Below are 18,771 nucleotides of genomic sequence, written 5' to 3'. Positions count from 1 at the left end.
TTCGGTTGAATGCATTCAGTTGTGCAACTGACAAGGTATCGCAAAGCCTTTGTCATCCACTTAATGCCTCACTCAATGTACACCACACTCAAGCCGGCGAAAACAACAAACGTGTGTGTGCATATTTGTACGTGGCTGTGAGGGAAGCCCCCACTACAGTAGCCAAACCAGTCCTGTTATTTATGTTATGATTTGTTTCTCCTCTCACCAGCTTTGCTGATATCCCAGTTTAGTGGAGATCAATGCCTTGGCAGGGAGAGTGGAGAACTATAATCAAACTGCTGGTCGGCCATTGATCTCGGGGCGTTTATCTACTCTCTGTGATTCCTATTCAGCATGAAAGCCACCGAGGCTCTTTGTTGATAGAAGGAGGAGGGAGAAACTGAAGGCGTGCCACGGCTGGACGGTGCCTCCCAAATCAATACCTTTAAGAATCCAGCTGCATCGGACCGGTAACTAACTAACTTGGGGTGGTGGGGAGGTTACAACTGTATGATTGTAGGTGCCTCATCTCGATTCTGGTCTTGTGCTAGGTCCCAAATTACTCTCGAATGGCGGCCCCTTTGCTTTGTTGTGTAGCCACTGATCTGAAAGGACTGGCTAGGCAAAAGCAATGCGGTGGTGTTTTTAAAGATTGGGCCGGAATCTGGCCTTGGTGCACTAACTAAAACACAACCCCCCCGCACATCACCTTTGACCTGGGGCCAGTCTTGCACGTCTCATTTCACACCCTGAGGCGTGATTACAATTTGGAATCAATCTATAAACTCCTGGACCGTGACTTAATGTGAGTCTGTGATGGACGTAGAAGCTTCCAGAGAGGCTGTTTTTAGCTCCAGGCAGTGCGACCAATTTGTTTGCATATGCAAAGAAATAATTTCCTGTGCGACCAGGAGTTTTATTTTGGGAGCACTGTGTGACTAGGAAAAAATCTCCCAGATAATAATTGTTGTAATGATAAGGCGAGTGCATATTCGATGGCGTCATGGTTGCACCATTACTACAGCGAAAACGGCTTGCTTATAACACAACCAGGTCAAAAGATCTGACCCATATTACCGGCACAAGATTTGTATGTACTTATAGTGGATCGCAGGGACCACATTTTACATTCATAAGCCATGTCATGGGCCGTTGTAAAACTACTTGCGCGTTGTTAACCATTTGTTTACAATTTGTTCAGTCATGTTACCTCATTGGCTAGCTAGCTAACAACCAGGTAACATTACCAGTATATCCAAACATTTGGGGGCACAGAAAGAAAGGAAAAGGCATAGCTTTTTCAGGAGATCAATGACCATAGCAATGAATAAATGACAGATCTCTTGCATGTCTTCATCACAAACCTGACGTTTTTAAAGAGACAGTGTACACTTTTCAATGTAATGCATCTCAATACGAAGATAGTGCTTTTACACAATGTAGAAACCTAATATTCCACAAACGACTTTGTAATATCAATGACAGGTATTCGTATCAACAGTTTAGCTTTTATAATAAACAAATGTCTTTACAGTGTTATATACAGTGAGGGAAAAAAGTATTTGATCCCCTGCTGATTTTGTACGTTTGCCCACTGACAAAGACATGATCAGTCTATAATTTTAATGGTAGGTTTATTTGAACAGTGAGAGACAGAATAACAACAAAGAAATCCAGAAAAACGCATGTCAAAAATGTTATAAATTGATTTGCATTTTAATGAGGGAAATAAGTATTTGACCCCTCTGCAAAACATGACTTAGTACTTGGTGGCAAAACCCTTGTTGGCAATCACAGAGGTCAGACGTTTCTTGTAGTTGGCCACCAGGTTTGCACACATCTCAGGAGGGATTTTGTCCCACTCCTCTTTGCAGATCTTCTCCAAGTCATTAAGGTTTCGAGGCTGACGTTTGGCAACTCGAACCTTCAGCTCCCTCCACAGATTTTCTATGGGATTAAGGTCTGGAGACTGGCTACTCCAGGACCTTAATGTGCTTCTTCTTGAGCCACTCCTTTGTTGCCTTGGCCGTGTGTTTTGGGTAATTGTCATGCTGGAATACCCATCCACGACCCATTTTCAATGCCCTGGCTGAGGGAAGGAGGTTCTCACCCAAGATTTGACGGTACATGGCCCCGTCCATCGTCCCTTTGATGCGGTGAAGTTTTCCTGTCCCCTTAGCAGAAAAACACCCCCAAAGCATAATGTTTCCACCTCCATGTTTGACAGTGGGGATGGTGTTCTTGGGGTCATAGGCAGCATTCCTCCTCCTCCAAACACGGCTAGTTGAGTTGATGCCAAAGAGCTCGATTTTGGTCTCATCTGACCACAACACTTTCACCCAGTTCTCCTCTGAATCATTCAGATGTTCATTGGCAAACTTCAGACGGGCCTGTATATGTGCTTTCTTGAGCAGGGGGACCTTGCGGGCACTGCAGGATTTCAGTCCTTCACGGCGTAGTGTGTTACCAATTGTTTTCTTGGTGACTATGGTCCCAGCTGCCTTGAGATCATTGACAAGATCCTCCCATGTAGTTCTGGGCTGATTCCTCACCGTTCTCATGATCATTGCAACTCCACGAGGTGAGATCTTGCATGGAGCCCCAGGCCGAGGGAGATTGACAGTTATTTTGTGTTTCTTCCATTTGCGAATAATCGCACCAACTGTTGTCACCTTCTCACCAAGCTGCTTGGCGATGGTCTTGTAGCCCATTCCAGCCTTGTGTAGGTCTACAATCTTGTCCCTGACATCCTTGGAGAGCTCTTTGGTCTTGGCCATGGTGGAGAGTTTGGAATCTGATTGATTGATTGATTGCTTCTGTGGACAGGTGTCTTTTATACAGGTAACAAACTGAGATTAGGAGCACTCCCTTTAAGAGTGTGCTCCTAATCTCAGCTCGTTATCTGTATAAAAGACACCTGGGAGCCAGAAATCTTTCTGATTGAGAGGGGGTCAAATACTTACTTCCCTCATTAAAATGCAAATCAATGTATAACATTTTTGACATGCGTTTTTCTGGATGTTTTGTTGTTATTCTGTCTCTCACTGTTCAAATAAACCTACCATTATAATTATAGACTGATCATTTCTTTGTCAGTGGGCAAACGTACAAAATCAGCAGGGGATCAAATACTTTTTCCCTCACTGTATTACCCACTGGGCACAGACCTCAATTCAACGTCTATTCCACGTTGGTTCAACGTAATTTCATTGAAATTACATGGAAACAATGTTGCTTCAACCAGTGTGCCAATGGATAGTTTTTTATTTCTAGGGCACAACATGTGCTTAAAGTAGCTAGAATTCATATAGGCTGTATCTCAAATCAATAATTTAAAAAAAAACATTTTCTGGTGCTACCAATTAAAAATGTAATTTAGAGCCCTGGCTGCAGGTTAACCATAATGGAATGTTGACCATTTTGCTCGACAACCCAGTTTACAGTGACCTGGTTCAAATTGACTGAAATGTGTTAACGGATCTGAAATTTGTCTCCACAAGACCACTTCAGAGCAGTCAGACTGGAAGGATCCATCCCCAGCGTAAAAGCATGGCAGTCCACCAAGATGGCTGTTAGGCTACATTCCATATTAGTACACTACTTAGAATGTGTGCCCAAGGCTTTGTTCCAATATGCATACTAGCAAACCACTTGAAATGTGTGTACAAGGGCAAGACTACATTCCAATGTCCATAATCACATACTGTACCACTTAGAATGAATGCCCAGTACATTGATTCATTCTAAATTATCTGCTAGTGTGGATATTGGAAAAAATCTTTGTATTCTCCAATTAATCTCATGGAGATAATGGAATAAAACATGAAAATATAACTTCACTAATAAACTTACAAGCCGTTTAGTACACAACTGTTGTAAAATGCAGCCCACAACAAGTTATTTCCATGTTACAAATGACCACTCAACCTTATTACTTTTAAACCCCACACTTCAACAATTAGCACTGTCAAATCTTCATTTATTTCCCCCTCAATGATCAGTTCAGTTATTAAATCTCTAATTGCTTTTCTAATTAAAGCAGAGGGTTAGAGCTGTCTCTTTTGAAATCGATGTCAAGGCTCAAGATGATTCGCCAGTCGCTGCGAAAAAGCCTTTACTGACATCGTCTTCTAATCACATCGACACAGTGGTCCAACCGGCTAGGCGCTCTGGGAGAATGTTAAGGCTGATACTAATGATAGGCTTTAGCTCTACGATACGTTTGATGGTCGGTCCCATGGGGCCAGTAATTGAGCCACCTGCTGCACTGGTGTCATAAACTTTATTTAAAAGCTAGGTTTAAAAGCTAAGTTAACAGACTGTTAGTCGTTCGAAGTAAATCAAACTATATGGTTTGTTATACGACGTGAGACTTGTTTGTTATCAACCAGAGACAATTCTGACTTTTTAAATGGGAAGATCTTCATGGAGCTTGGAGTTATGAATGCTGGTCTAAAGTGTGGTTCCAATGACTCAGTGGGTTGATGCATGGTGCTGGCAACAGTAGGGTTGTGGGTTTGAATCCCGCATGGGCCGCATATACTGAATATACATAATGTGTCACTGTCTGTCGATGTTGACATCTGTATGTCGCTTTGGATAAAAGCATCTGCTAAATTACAATTTTAAAAGTGTGAATATAACATGATGCTTACAGCAGAAATATGAATGTGTATAAATACTAATTATCAAGGGTATTTTTGTCAACAAGAGTGGCAGATACTCTTTGTTGGATACTCACGCTCAGCAACAGCGGACGACTTTCTTTGACAGCTCCGACACAGCCGAGGCAACCAATCACCATGATGATGGTCCCTACCGCAATGAGTAGATTGGCTGCTGAGAGGGATGGGAGGGAAGAGGAGAGTGTGGCAAAGTTGCCCTGGGTCACTGACAGCCATACCCCCACGCCCAGTATTCCACAACCCCCCAACTGTCAGAGAAAGAAGGAGGAGAGAGAAAGACAAAGGAAGAAAGAAAGAAAAAAGAGAGAAAGTGAGTAGCATATAAAAAAAAACACACATCATTTGGTGCACACATATACATTTACACACAACACAACACACACAAATCCCAAGGCGATGACAGGATATGCATTGCCCGGCATGCTCAACCAAGACTGGTAGACTCGATTTGCATGGCTAAATGTGATTATTGTGTTTCTCCCTCACTTCTATTCCCAACTGTAGAACAACGCCAGATCGTTTTTAATCAGCTCTTGAGCTCAAAGTAGGGCAGGTCATGAATAAAACTGCTCTGAAGCATTGTGTGCTGCCGCTCCAATCACTTAGACAGGTTGGTGCAAGTCATCCATCACCATCCACCATGATCAGAATATTAGAACAGCTGGAAATTAGAGGATGATTATACCGCTGTCTCTCCTCATACAAGCCTATCATCATACCCCTGGGAGAGAAGTCAGAAGGGAATCATGGTCAGAGAGAGGGAGAGAGAGAAAGATATAGGAAAGAAGAGAGAGCGGAAAGAGAGAGAAAAGACGGATACATTGATAGACACAGAGACAGACAGACAAGGATACTGCATTAATGTACATGAAATAACAATGACAAGGTAAAACAGATATGATATATGCTCCAAGGCCCTATGTTATCGACACATAGTGCTTTACATACGTAAATACCACATGCTCTGTGCCTCAGTTGGTACAATGTCATACTTAAATATCACATGCTCTGTGCCTCAGTTAGTACAACATCTCCATAACATACTGTTGCTGAGAGGGCCTCAGACTGACAGCAACAGTATGTGGTATGTGGGCTGCCCTCCTCTAACCCTGAACTGTGATGGAGAGACTAGAGAGATGTACAGATCAGACCGCCTGACAGCGCCAGAGGGGTGATGGGAAAATTCTCTCGGGAGCCTTTGAAGAACTCCCGTCTGCCCTCCTTATGAGACTACACTTTCATCTTTTCATGGTTCATGAATCCATGGTGTTCTATGCGAGACTTGGTTTGCGTCCCAAATGGCACCCTATTCCCTATATACAGTGGGGAGAACAAGTATTTGATACACTGCCGATTTTGCAGGTTTTCCTACTTACAAAGCATGTAGAGGTCTGGAATGTTAATCATAGGTACACTTCAACTGTGAGAGACGGAATCTAAAACAAAAATCCAGAAAATCACATTGTATGATATTTAAGAAATTAATTTGCATTTTATTGCATGACATAAGTATTTGATACATCAGAAACCTTTGTTTGCAATTACAGAGATCATACGTTTCCTGTAGGTCTTGACCAGGTTTGCACACACTGCAGCAGGGATTTTGGCCCACTCCTCCATACAGACCTTCTCCAGATCCTTCAGGTTTCGGGGCTGTCGCTGGGCAATACGGACTTTCAGCTCCCTCCAAAGATTTTCTACTGGGTTCAGGTCTGGAGACTGGCTAGGCCACTCCAGGACCTTGAGATGCTTCTTACGGAGCCACTCCTTAGTTGCCCTGGCTGTGTGTTTTGGGTCGTTGTCATGCTGGAAGACCCAGCCACGACCCATCTTCAATGCTCTTACTGATGGAAGGAGGAGGTTGGCCAAGATCTCGCGATACATGGCCCCATCCATCCTCCCCTCAATACGGTGCAGTCGTCCTGTCCCCTATGCAGAAAAGCATCCCCAAAGAATGATGTTTCCACCTCCATGCTTCACGGTTGGGATGGTGTTCTTGGGGTTGTACTCATCCTTCTTCTTCCTCCAAACACGGTGAGTGGAGTTTAGACCAAAAAGCTCTATTTTTGTCTCATCAGACCACATGACCTTCTCCCATTCCTCCTCTGGATCATCCAGATGGTCATTGGCAAACTTCAGACGGGCCTGGACATGCGCTGGCTTGAGCAGGGGAACCTTGCGTGCGCTGCAGGATTTTAATCCATGACGGCGTAGTGTGTTACTAATGGTTTTCTTTGAGACTGTGGTCCCAGCTCTCTTCAGGTCATTGACCAGGTCCTGCCATGTAGTTCTGGGCTGATCCCTCACCTTCCTCATGATCATTGATGCCCCACGGGGTGAGATCTTGCATGGAGCCCCAGATCGAGGGTGATCGACCGTCATCTTGAACTTCTTCCATTTTCTAATAATTGCGCCAACAGTTGTTGCCTTCTCACCAAGCTGCTTGCCTATTGTCCTGTAGCCCATCCCAGCCTTGTGCAGGTCTACAATTTTATCCCTGATGTCCTTACACAGCTCTCTGGTCTTGGCCATTGTGGAGAGGTTGGAGTGTGTTTGATTGAGTGTGTGGACAGGTGTCTTTTATACAGGTAATGAGTTCAAACAGGTGCAGTTAATACAGGTAATGAGTGGAGAACAGGAGGGCTTCTTAAAGAAAAACTAACAGGTCTGTGAGAGCCGGAATTCTTACTGGTTGGTAGGTGATCAAATACTTATGTCATGCAATAAAATGCAAATTAATTACTTAAAAATCATACAATGTGATTTTCTGGATTTTTGTTTTAGATTCCGTCTCTCACAGTTGAAGTGTACCTATGATAAACATTCCAGACCTCTACATGCTTTGTAAGTAGGAAAACCTGCAAAATCGGCAGTGTATCAAATACTTGTTTTCCCCACTGTAGTGCACTACTTTTGACCAGAGCTCTATGTGACCAGATCAAAAGTAGTGCATTACATAGGGAATAGTGTGCCATTTGGGATGCACCCTCTGTGTCGTAATCATTTTAAGAGTTTATTTGCAGAGAAAAAGAAAACTCTCCAAGGCTCTAGTCTATTCATTGTGAGGCCAGACTGCCGTCCCTTTCAATCGATTAGTATTATTCAGTGTGTTGGTTATACTCGAGCACTTACTTTTGTTAAATTGGTCTGCTGATGGTGTTATGCTATGCCGGATGTCCTTGTGGTAAAATGAAAATAACAAAAGCAACAACCAAAAAGTAACTAGCAAAAGTAAACAACGGCAGTTCTATAGCTATTTCCAAACAATGTCAATGTAGCCTACAAACTTTCCTTACAAACCATTCCTCACTTACTCAATAATTTATGATTTACATTTGACATTTTAGTCATTTAGCAGACGCTCTTATCCAGAACGACTTACAGTTAGTGAGTGCATACATTTTTCATACTGATCTGATTAACATAGATTTTGGGGGGAGTAAACCCTCTCGCTTCACCTCTTCCTCTCTGCCCTAACCCTAACCTTAAAGGAGAAATCAGCAGTTGCTACATCCATTTTTTGACTTATAAATTGTGACCCGTTTCAGGAAGCTAGGCGTATGTTGCACGTCACTACTTCACAAGAGAGCCATTTGAACGTAATCGCAGAAAGTAGTCCATCACAACTTTTCCCCACTGACCTTTGTCGATAGCACCTGCTAAATTCTGGGCAGCAATGTTGTTGAGACCTGTAGGAACAATTTTGCAGATCTCCATGGCTAACGTTATATCTTTCAAAAAAGCCGCAGTAGCAAGGATTATCTGCAAATGCTGAGCAGCTCATGATATAGACAGAAGCGTGCTACATGGCAGACCAATCCCAACTAATCTCTCGGCATGTCCAGCCCATCCATTATCTCAGCCAATCATGGCTAGCTGGAAGGTTCCTGTCTTCTTCCGTGGCTAAACCAACTAGGCTCCTAATTTAACCATTTTATTCATATTTACAGATGGCATACAAGTTTGTTATTAAGGCACATGAAAGTTCACGTTCCAGAAGACATTTCTGACAAAAAACTAATTTTGATTAAAAACATTTCTTTTTTAAAACTTTTAAATGCCTCTCCTGTGAAGTAGTGACGTGCGACATACGCCTAGCTTCCTGAAACGGGTCACATTTTGTAGCTCTAAGTCTCTACTTTTATCCAATGTAAAAAACACTATTTAAAAATGTTGCAACATAAGACCGAATAGAGGTTGTCGGTCACAATTAATGATATGTACCCATTGATTTTTGAAGAAAATAACTTATAAACATCTCATGAGCTTAGTTCAACTGTCATACCCCATCATAACCCAACATATAAACTTGTTTTACTCCAATGTTTGTCAACAAAGTAAAAGTAAACAAACACTATATAGCCTCAAAACATGCTTAAAACTATAATTTTGATATCATGGATGGTCAGTCCTTGCAACCATAGCCGTCTATGAATTTGAGAGTGGTTACATTTCTCCAGCCCCATCCCTTACCTTTTTACCAAAACGGGTGGGGAGTTGCTTTGTTATTGTTTCTACTACCGATTTCCGCTTTAACCCTAAAGCCTCGATCATACCAAAAGTGTCATTCCATCAATGATGCAAAATAAATTCTGCAGTCAAACATTTTTACTGGATATGTGTGCAACAAAAATGTTACATTCACAGTTTTTTACCTACTATTTCCATCAAGTCCAACGTATACAGAACACACTGCAACTGCCTCTGCAATGCAATGCTGCAAGGTAAACTCAGGGCTCAATTGGAGATTTTTTTTTATACTGAACAAAAATATAAACGCAACATGTAAAGTGTTGGCCCCATGTTTCATGAGCTGAATTAAAATATCCCAGAATTTTTCCATACGCACAAAAAGCTTATTTCTCTCAAATGTTGTGTACAAATTTGTTTACATCCATGTTAGTGAACATTTCTCCTTGGCCAAGATAATCCATCCACCTGACAGATGTGGCATATCAAGAAGCTGATTAAACAGCATGATCATTACACAGGTGCACCTTGTGCTGGGGACAATAAAAGGCCACTCTAAAATGTGCAGTTTTGTCACACTACACAATGCCACAGATGTCTCAAGTGTTGAGGGAGCGTGCAATTGGCATGCTGACTGCAGGAATGTCCACCAGAGCTGTTACCAGATAATTAAATGTTAATTTCTCTACCATAAGCAGCCTCCAACTTTGTTTTAGAGAATTTGGCAGTATGTCCAACCGGCCTCAAAACCGCAGACCACGTGTAACCACGCCAACCAAGGACCTCCACATCCGGCTTCTTCACCTACAGGGATTGTCTGAGACCAGCCACCCGGACAGCTGGAAAAACTCATTCTGATTGGCTGGGCCTGGCTCCCCATTGGGTGGGCCTATGACCCCCCCAGGCCCACCCATGGCTGCGCCCCTTCCCAGTCATATGAAATCCATAGATTAGGGCCTAATGAATTCATTTCATTTGACTGATTTCTTTATATGAACTGTAACTCAGTAAAATCATTGAAATTGTTGCATGTTGCGTTTATATTTTTGTTCAGTATACTTCTGGTATACCAAAATGTAATGACACTCAGTCTGATCGAGGCGTTACCCTAACCCTTGCCTTAACCATTTTAAATGCCAACTTCAATGTGGTAGGGACGTCCCAAGGATCCCGGATAGCAAGGACAATTTGAAAACTGTTGATATACTTTCATAATTTGCCAGAGTTTTAAAAATATCAGCTCCAACATGTCTCCTTCCTTCCCTCGTGGTGTACTACGTTTCACCTAAAACGTAGGAATCTCGCTCTCTCTATCGGCAATTAACTAGATCATATCCCGTGGGAAATGTATGTAATTAAACGTCCCAATTGGCAAGACAACTTAATTCCATACATTTGCATAAATACGGCACGATTAAAACACTGCCCCACTTTTCTACTCACATTCGCATGACAAAAACGTTTGAGGGGAGAAATACTAGTAATGGGTCGTTTGCGAACGAACGGCTCTTTTTGAATGCCTGTTTTTGGTGAACGTTGGCGCCCTGATTTACATACTGCTACTACTGCTTTTTGAGCTTCAAAACAACGATTATCTGCAAATATACGTTACAAAATCATTATCTAAAAATGGTAAATTCTCACTGCAGAAACCATAAATACTGGGGAGAATACGTCACTCTGGTCCAAGCTTATTTTTGCAGTGTGTAAAAACAAATGAATTTTTTAAAATAATTTGGCTAGGTAAAAATGTACTTGAACGTGCATATCACGATCTGACATAATGGTAGCCTATTTTTTGTGCTATACATGACAGATTTTCAAGCATTTTGAATTAAGAGCCGGTTGGGAGCCAAATGATGCGGTTCTTTGACGTGAACGGAGCCAAATGATGTGGCTCATCGAAAAGACACGGAATGCCCATCACTAAGAAATACAGGTGGATTTTCAGTTCAATTTCAGTAGAGTTCATTGTTTACATGACACCACAGAGGCGTTGTGGCTAGTGAACGAGCTGCATATCAAAAGGGTCTCAGCACTGAAATGTAGCCCTATTTATGTCTAACCAATCTGTATTTTGACAGAGGGGTATTATGCATCATGCGGTGTTATGAATTGGATGATAGCCCGTTTTACAGCACAATGCGAGATGATTTCTAGCAGTGGCAAAAACAGAGCATTTCCCCCCAAAAAAATCACATCAAGGTTTTTATTGACTATTCAATTCAGGACAGGTTGGGTCCCACATCATCAAGTTCAATCTGAACTTGATGAAACGCTGAAGTTGTTGATCACCGGAAGTCGTTTCTTGTAAGCAGCTAAGAACAATTCACCATACTTAAAGACTATAGGCTACATCCCAGCAGTTCTGTAACGTCAAGAGAAACCCAGTGCACTTGTAATCAGATTTAGATGTGTATTAAAACAAATTGTTTATTCAATTTTCAGCATGGAAAATATTGCAAAGGTGTTCCATAATTATGCAGAACTTCTGCATAATTACCGGTGATTAATTGGACTAATTCATAAACTCAGTAAGGGACTCGTGCTTTTGAATCTCTCACCAGCAGCGAGTTTGTTCAACACCAAACTAAGACAAATTATTAGTGAGTCTAAGCAGATTGTTCATTCTTTGTTAAGTGGGTTGGAAGAGGGAGCTGAATCGCCCCTGAGGACTTCTGGTGTCTATAGCTAAAACTTGGGCCAAACAACTGTTTATTTTGCCTGTTCCTAGATCTCTTTGTTTGGTCTTGCCAACTCCTATATGACAATGACTATAGGAGTTGGCAAGACAGATCTGGGACCAGGCTACTGATTTGTATCTTCTTACATATCAGTATTCATAACATAATCTCTATCCTCCAGATGTTGTGTTATAGATTTCTATCCAGGAGTCCCGACAGTAATGCTGTATGTATTATCTGCCAAATGTGGCCCTCCGCTCTGTCACATCTCCCACAATCTGTTTGTATATGTGGGAGTTAGAATAGATAAAGGGAAAATGCTTTCAGTATGCATTTATGGTTTGTTGTGCTAGTGGGTAAATCTGTCATTTAAATCAATGTCTCAGATATTGGAATTTAGACACTCCTATTCTCAAGCAATGTAAGACAGCACTAAAGGAGCATGTGTTTCAGGATGTGAGTTGCTGCTGAGTAATCTACAGTATCTCCCTGTAGAGTAGAGCCAAGGTTCATACATAATAATACTCTTAGCCCAGTTAGGCTAGAGGCAAACTCTCAGTCAGGCATTTTTATCACCCCCCAAAAAATGGAGGTACACAGGAGAGCATCTGATGAATACACAGCCTGAGAACCAGTGGATCTCTTGCATATCTCCAGGTAGTGCTAGCGAGCTTGCTTACATCCCCCTACTACTGGCTTGAAAAGCTAAAGGGCCTTGAATATTAAGATGCTCTCATCCCCAGTACTGTAATGTTTCCCCTTCATGGTGAATAGAGAGCTCTCGGCTAGCAGCTAGCCTCTTCACCACCATGGCCATGTTATCATCCCTAGCTTCCAAATAGACACCATCACTCCTCGCCTCTCCACCGTGATAGCCCACGTGCTGTGAGTATTCTGGTGGGTGCTACACATTGGCGGTGGATGGGGCAATTTACCCTACATACAATGTAAAGCATTCTGAGACCTTGGCTAACATAAAATGCAATTGATCACTCAGGCGGCGGTTCATTCAAGACAGAGGTCACAATTCAATCTAATCTAAACGCTTGTCTTTAACAAGAATGCACTCCAGGAAAAGAAGGATGCATTGCATCTTGAGACCATAGCTTTTTTCAGAGTATAGCCAAGTGGGAGTTTGAAACTGATTCAGATTCAGATTGTTTAATAGTAACAGGGTTGCAGGTGTGATTGCAGTGTACAGTGAAATTCTTAGGCTTCGAGCTCCAACATGCAGGACTAGTGAAATAAAATAATGAAAATGGTAATAAAAAACAATAGCTATAGAGATAGCACTATATACATAATAACAACTGTGGCAGTGATGAATAAATAAATGTCCATTGGGGTGGAGGCAGAGTAAAGACTGTTGAGGGGGTGGGGTGGAATGACCATAGGGGGAGCAGCAGCATAACCATTGAGTGAAATAAAACAAAAAAAGTAATAATATACATATTAACAACTGCAACAGTGATGAATGTCATTAGGGTGGGGGCAGAGTAATGGCCGTTGGGGGGATGCCCATAGGGGGAGTATGGGGAGTAGCAGGTAAGGTAAGTGAGAGTTGAGGGTGTGGGGGGAATGTCCATGTGGGGGAGTAGTGGGGAGAATGTCCATAGGGGGATTGGCAGGGGGGAGGGAAGCAGGTAGCTGAATAGCGGTGGCTATTCAGCAACCTGATGGTCTGAGGGTAGAAACTATTGGCCAGTCTTTCAGTTTTTGCCATGATGCTCCTGTACTGCCTGCGTCTGAGTGATTGAAGCGGGGAGAACAGGTTGTGGCTGGGGTCCCTGATGATTTTCTTGGCCTTCCTGCGACACCTGGTGTTGTTGGTGTCCTGTAGGGCAGGCACTGTGCACCCAATGGTGCGTTCGGCTGCACGTATCACCCTCTGAAGAGCCTTGCGGTCCGCGGCGGTGGAGTTGCCGTACCAGACTGTGATGCAGCCCGACAGTATGCTCTCGATGGTGCTCCTGTAGAACACTGTAAGGGACCTCAGGGACAGGCCGAATTTCTTCAGCATCCTGAGGTTGAAGAGCTGCTGTCGTGCCTTCTTCACTATGGTGTCCGTGTGGTTAGACCATTTCAGCTTCTCTGAACACAAGTATACTGTGGTGGTGCATAATACAATGTGTCAAGCCTCTGGTGCATTTTGAAATTCCACTGAGTGCTACAGCTGCTTGCGTTGATGCAGTGCTTGGCTGTAGGCCTATTCGAGAAGAAAGCTCATCTCCTTACACTGATGCTGTGATCTCGGCACATGAGAAGAGCTCCAGCAAGCATGGTTTACAGAAGGCGGGTACGATTGACTCTCTGGAGCACAGCACCAAACAAAATAACACAGCCCCTGCAAAGCCCTATAAATAAACTGTGGCAGTTAGAAAGAGGGAGAGAGAAAGAAAGAGAGAATGAGAGGACGAAAGATGGAGAGAGAGATAGGAAGAGAAGGAAAGAGAGCGAGGGAGGGAAAGAAGGAAAGAGAGAGGGGAGGGAGAGAAAGAGAGCAGCATGCAAATGTCTCCTGAGTGGTGCAGTGGTCTAAGGCACTGCATCGCAGTGCTAACTGTGCCACTAGAGATCCTGGTTCGAATCCAGGCTCTGTCGCAGCCGGCCGCGACCGGGAGACTCATGGGCGGCGCACAATTGGCCCAGCGTCGTCCAGGGTAGGGGAGGGAATGGCCGGCAGGGATATAGCTCAGTTGATAGAGCATGGCGTTTGCAACGCCAGGGTTGTGGATTCGATTCCCACGGGGGGCCAGTATAAAAAAATATATATATGTATTCACTAACTGTAAGTCGCTCTGGATAAGAGCGTCTGCTAAATGACTAAAATGTAAATGTAAATGTAAATGGTAATCAATAATGCTCTCATCTCTAGGGGATTCTCCCTAATTCCTCCTCCTCTTCCTACTCCCCTGTTCCAATAGCATGTACCATACACAAACACACATTGCTCACACACACACACACACACACACACACACACACACACACACACACAATAGCATGTACTGTACACACAGCAAGCACACACACACACGGCTCACACACAGCTACCCCAGGGTCTAGGCTCATTATATCGACTCTACTTGGAGAGAACAGTGATAGTGATTGCGGTAGCTGCCCAGTTTGTCAGACCTTGTCACACTTCCCCGTGACACCAATCATCTCTGTCCACAGCCATGTCACTCAGAAAGGGCCCGGGTCTCCGGCATTAATATGCTAGGTTTATTTAGCTAACATTGTGTTTAAGCTAGCTCGTAAACCATTTGAAGTACACTGAACAAGAATATAAACGCAAAATGCAACAATTTCAAAGATTTTACTGAGTTACAGCTCATATAAGGATATCAGTCAAATCAATTAGGCCCTAATTCATTAGGCCCTAATCACGACTGGGAATACAGATATGCGTCTGTTGGTCACAGATACCAACAACAACAAAAAGGCGTGGATCAGAAAACCAGTGAGTATTTGGTGTGACCACCATTTGCCTCATGCAGCGCGACACATTTCCTTCGCATAGAGTTGATCAGGCTGTTGATTGTGGCCTGTGGAATGTTGTTCCACTCCTCTTCAATGGCTGTGCGAAGTTGCTGGATATTGGCAGGAATTGGAACACGCTGTCGTACACGTCGATCCAGAGCATCCCAAACATGCTCAATGTCTGGTGAGTATGTAGGCCATGGAAGAACTGGAACATTTTCAGCTTCCAGGAATTGTGTACAGATCCTTGCGATATGGGGCCGTGCATTATCATGCTGAAACATGAGGTGGTGCATAGTCACTTTACCTCTTTCTACATGTACATATTACCTCAATTACCTCGACTAACCTGTGCCCCCGCACATTGACTCTGTACCGGTACCCCCTGTATATAGCCTCGCTACTGTTATTTTACTGCTGCTCTTTAATTATTGAATTCATTATTTTTCTTATTTTATTTTTACTTAAGACTTATTTTTCTTAACTGCATTGTTGGTTAAGGCCTTGTAAGTAAGCATTTCACCTGTTGTATTCGGCACATGTGACAAATAACATTTGATTTGATTTGTATGAAAAATGTATGCACTCACTAACTGTAAGTCGCTCTGGATAAGAGCGTCTGCTAAATGACTAAAATGTAAATGTAAATTTGGCGGCGGATGAATGGCACGACAATGAGCCTCAGGATCTCGTCACGGTATCTCTGTGCATTCAAATTGCCATCAATAAATTGCAATTGTGTTCATTGTCCGTAGCTTATGCCTGCCCATACCATAACCCCACCGCCACCATGGGGCACTCTGTTCACAACGTTGACATCAGCAAACTGCTCGCCCACATGACGTCATACACACTGTCTGCCATCTGCCCGGTACAGTTGAAACCGGGATTCATCCGTGATGAGCACACTTCTCCAATGTGCCAGTAGCCATCGAAGGTGAGCATTTGCCCACTGAAGTCGGTTTACGACGCCGAACTGCAGTCAGGTCAAGACCCTGGTGAGGACGACGAGCACGCAGGTGAGCTTCCCTGAGACAGTTTCTGACAGTTTGTGCAGAAATTCTTCGGTTGTGCAAACCCACAGTTTCATCAGCTGTTCAGGTGTCTGGTCGTATAGACGATCCCGCAGGTGAAGAAGCCGGATGTGGAGGTCCTGGGCTGGCGTGGCTTCACATGGTCTGCGGTTGTGAGGCCGGTTGGACGTACTGTCAAATTCTCTAAAATGACGTTGAATGGTAGAGAAATTAACATTCAATTCTCTGGCAACAGCTCTGGTGGACATTCCTGCAGTTCAGCATGCCAATTGCATGCTCCCTCAAAACTTGAGACATCAGTGGCATTGTGTTGTGTGACAAAACTGCACATTTTCGAGTGGCCTTTTATTGTCCACAGAACAAGGTGCACCCGTGTAATGATCATGCTGTTTAATCAGCTTCTTGATATGCCACACCTGTCAGGTGGATGGATTATCTTGGCAAAGGAGAAATGCTCACTAACAGTGAAGTAAACAAATGTGTGCACAACATTTGTGAGAAATAAGCTTATTGTGCGTATGGAATATTTGTTGGGCCTTTTATTTCAGCTCATGAAACATGGGACCAACACTTTACATGTTTCGTTCATATTGTTGTTCAGTATATACGCGCTACATATACACAACTCAGCAGCCGTAAGTAACCAACGGTGCTATGTCGAACATGTTATGAAACAACTTGTCGCAGAGCTGTTATTTCATGTTTGAGTGGTGCTTAGGTATGTATCATGAATGCCTGGGAAACCGTTGATGTATAGCGTCTTGGTTCATTTTACAGTAGTCTGCAATGTCAAGGTTTTTAGACGTTTTGTTTTATCTTTTCCCACCAAGAATGTCCGAATGTCTACAATAGTCTACCACACAACCTTAAAAAAACCATACAAAAAAAACAGTAACACTGAATAAAGCCTGAAACAAAAGTAACATCAGAAGCTATTTACTGTACTTGCCAATCACATTTCTAACACAAATGACCTTGTGACACTCTTCCTTTCCATATTTCTTTATCTTCTTCGATAATGGCCTTCCTCACTCAGCCTTTCTGTGCATTCAGGCAGCACTAATAGCATTGCAGAGTATCCTTCCACAATAGTACAGCTAAAGGACTACATTAAATGAAGATGGATAGGAGATGATTGTGGTGGCCTCCACAGCTGGTTCCATATAGCCCAGACTCAGATTTGAGAGATAAAGGCATCATGGATGACACACATCAGTGACATGACGAGGGATGAGATTTTCTGAGGGTTGAGCCGACAATGAGAGTATGAGATCAAACAGCACGAGAAGAGAGAGAGGGGGGAGAGGAAGAAGGAGGCAGGAAAGAGAGGAGGAGGGAAGGGGGGAAAGAGAGGGAGAGGGGTTGAGAGGGGAAAGAGAAAGAGAGGGGGGGGAGAGAGAGAAGGAGGGAAGGAAGGGGAAAGAAAGAAAAAGGAAATTTTCTCATCGATGAAACATTTTGATCTCAATACAGTTTTCTGTTTCCAAAACTAGAATCTGTTACGAACTGAGTGGATACATTTTTGACAATGTTTCAAAACATTGCATTGTTTAGAAGGAGTGCAAGGGTAAATTGTACATGCGCAACTTCACAGAGTAGGCGTTCCCTAACGGAAATATGCAAATTCATGCTAGAATGCGCCAATAGGCTCTCGCTAGTGTCAGAGTGTTGCGTGTGGATGTAGTGAAGGGAATCAAGCGCAGGGACAAGGATGTTCTTCAACAGACTTTTAGTACTTTCCAAAACAGGAATGAGTCGCCAACCCAACCGGGCGGCACGAACAATTACGCACAACACACAGTGCGGAAAACAAGAAAAAGCGCACGCAGTGCGAACTCTCGAAATAACAACAAACGAGAGAGAAAACTCCTCGGAGGCAAGCTGACAATAACAATCACACATAACACCTGACCCGAATAAACGAAACTAAATAGGGAACACAATCCAACACAAACAAGGGACAGGTGTTACAAACAGACAAAACCAAACGAACATGAAACATAGAACGGTGGCAGCTAGTACTCCGGAGACGACGACCGCCGAAGCCTGCCCGAACAAGGAGGAGGAGCAGCCTCGGCCGAAACCGTGACAGTACCCCCCCCCCTTGACGCGCGGCTCCAGCCGTGCGCCGACCCAGGGCTCGGGGACGACCCGGACGACGCGGAGCAGGGCGCGCAGGATGACCCCGATGGAACTCGGTCAGCAGGGACTGGTCCAATTTGTCCCTCCTTGGCACCCAGCACCGCTCCTCCGGGCCGTACTCCCTCCCACTCCACGAGATATTGAAGACCCCCCATCCGGCGTCTCGAATCAAGGATGGACCTCACAGTGTACGCCGGAGCCCCCTCGATGTCCAACGGGGGCGGAGGAGTCTCCTCTATCTCATACTCCTGGAGTGGACCAGCTACCACCGGCCTGAGGAGAGACACATGG

At 43.7% G+C, this 18,771-nt stretch overlaps 1 protein-coding gene across 2 annotated transcripts in view; it reads right to left on the bottom strand.

The window, feature by feature from the left end:
* LOC121573289 (tetraspanin-4-like) overlaps positions 1 to 18,771 on the bottom strand; it is an 87,265-nt gene that overhangs the window by 14,043 nt on the left and 54,451 nt on the right. For both annotated transcript variants that reach the window (XM_041885144.2, XM_041885143.2), the window contains one exon: positions 4,724 to 4,915. In XM_041885144.2, the coding sequence (XP_041741078.1) occupies positions 4,724 to 4,915 (192 nt within the window). The remainder of the gene's footprint in view (positions 1 to 4,723; positions 4,916 to 18,771) is intronic.

The sequence above is a fragment of the Coregonus clupeaformis genome, chromosome 15 (genome assembly GCF_020615455.1).
Source record: "Coregonus clupeaformis isolate EN_2021a chromosome 15, ASM2061545v1, whole genome shotgun sequence".
In the NCBI taxonomy this organism is placed as follows: Eukaryota; Metazoa; Chordata; class Actinopteri; order Salmoniformes; family Salmonidae; genus Coregonus; species Coregonus clupeaformis.
The sequence above is the reverse complement of the archived record's forward strand: the minus strand, read 5'-3'. Positions and strand labels throughout refer to the sequence as shown.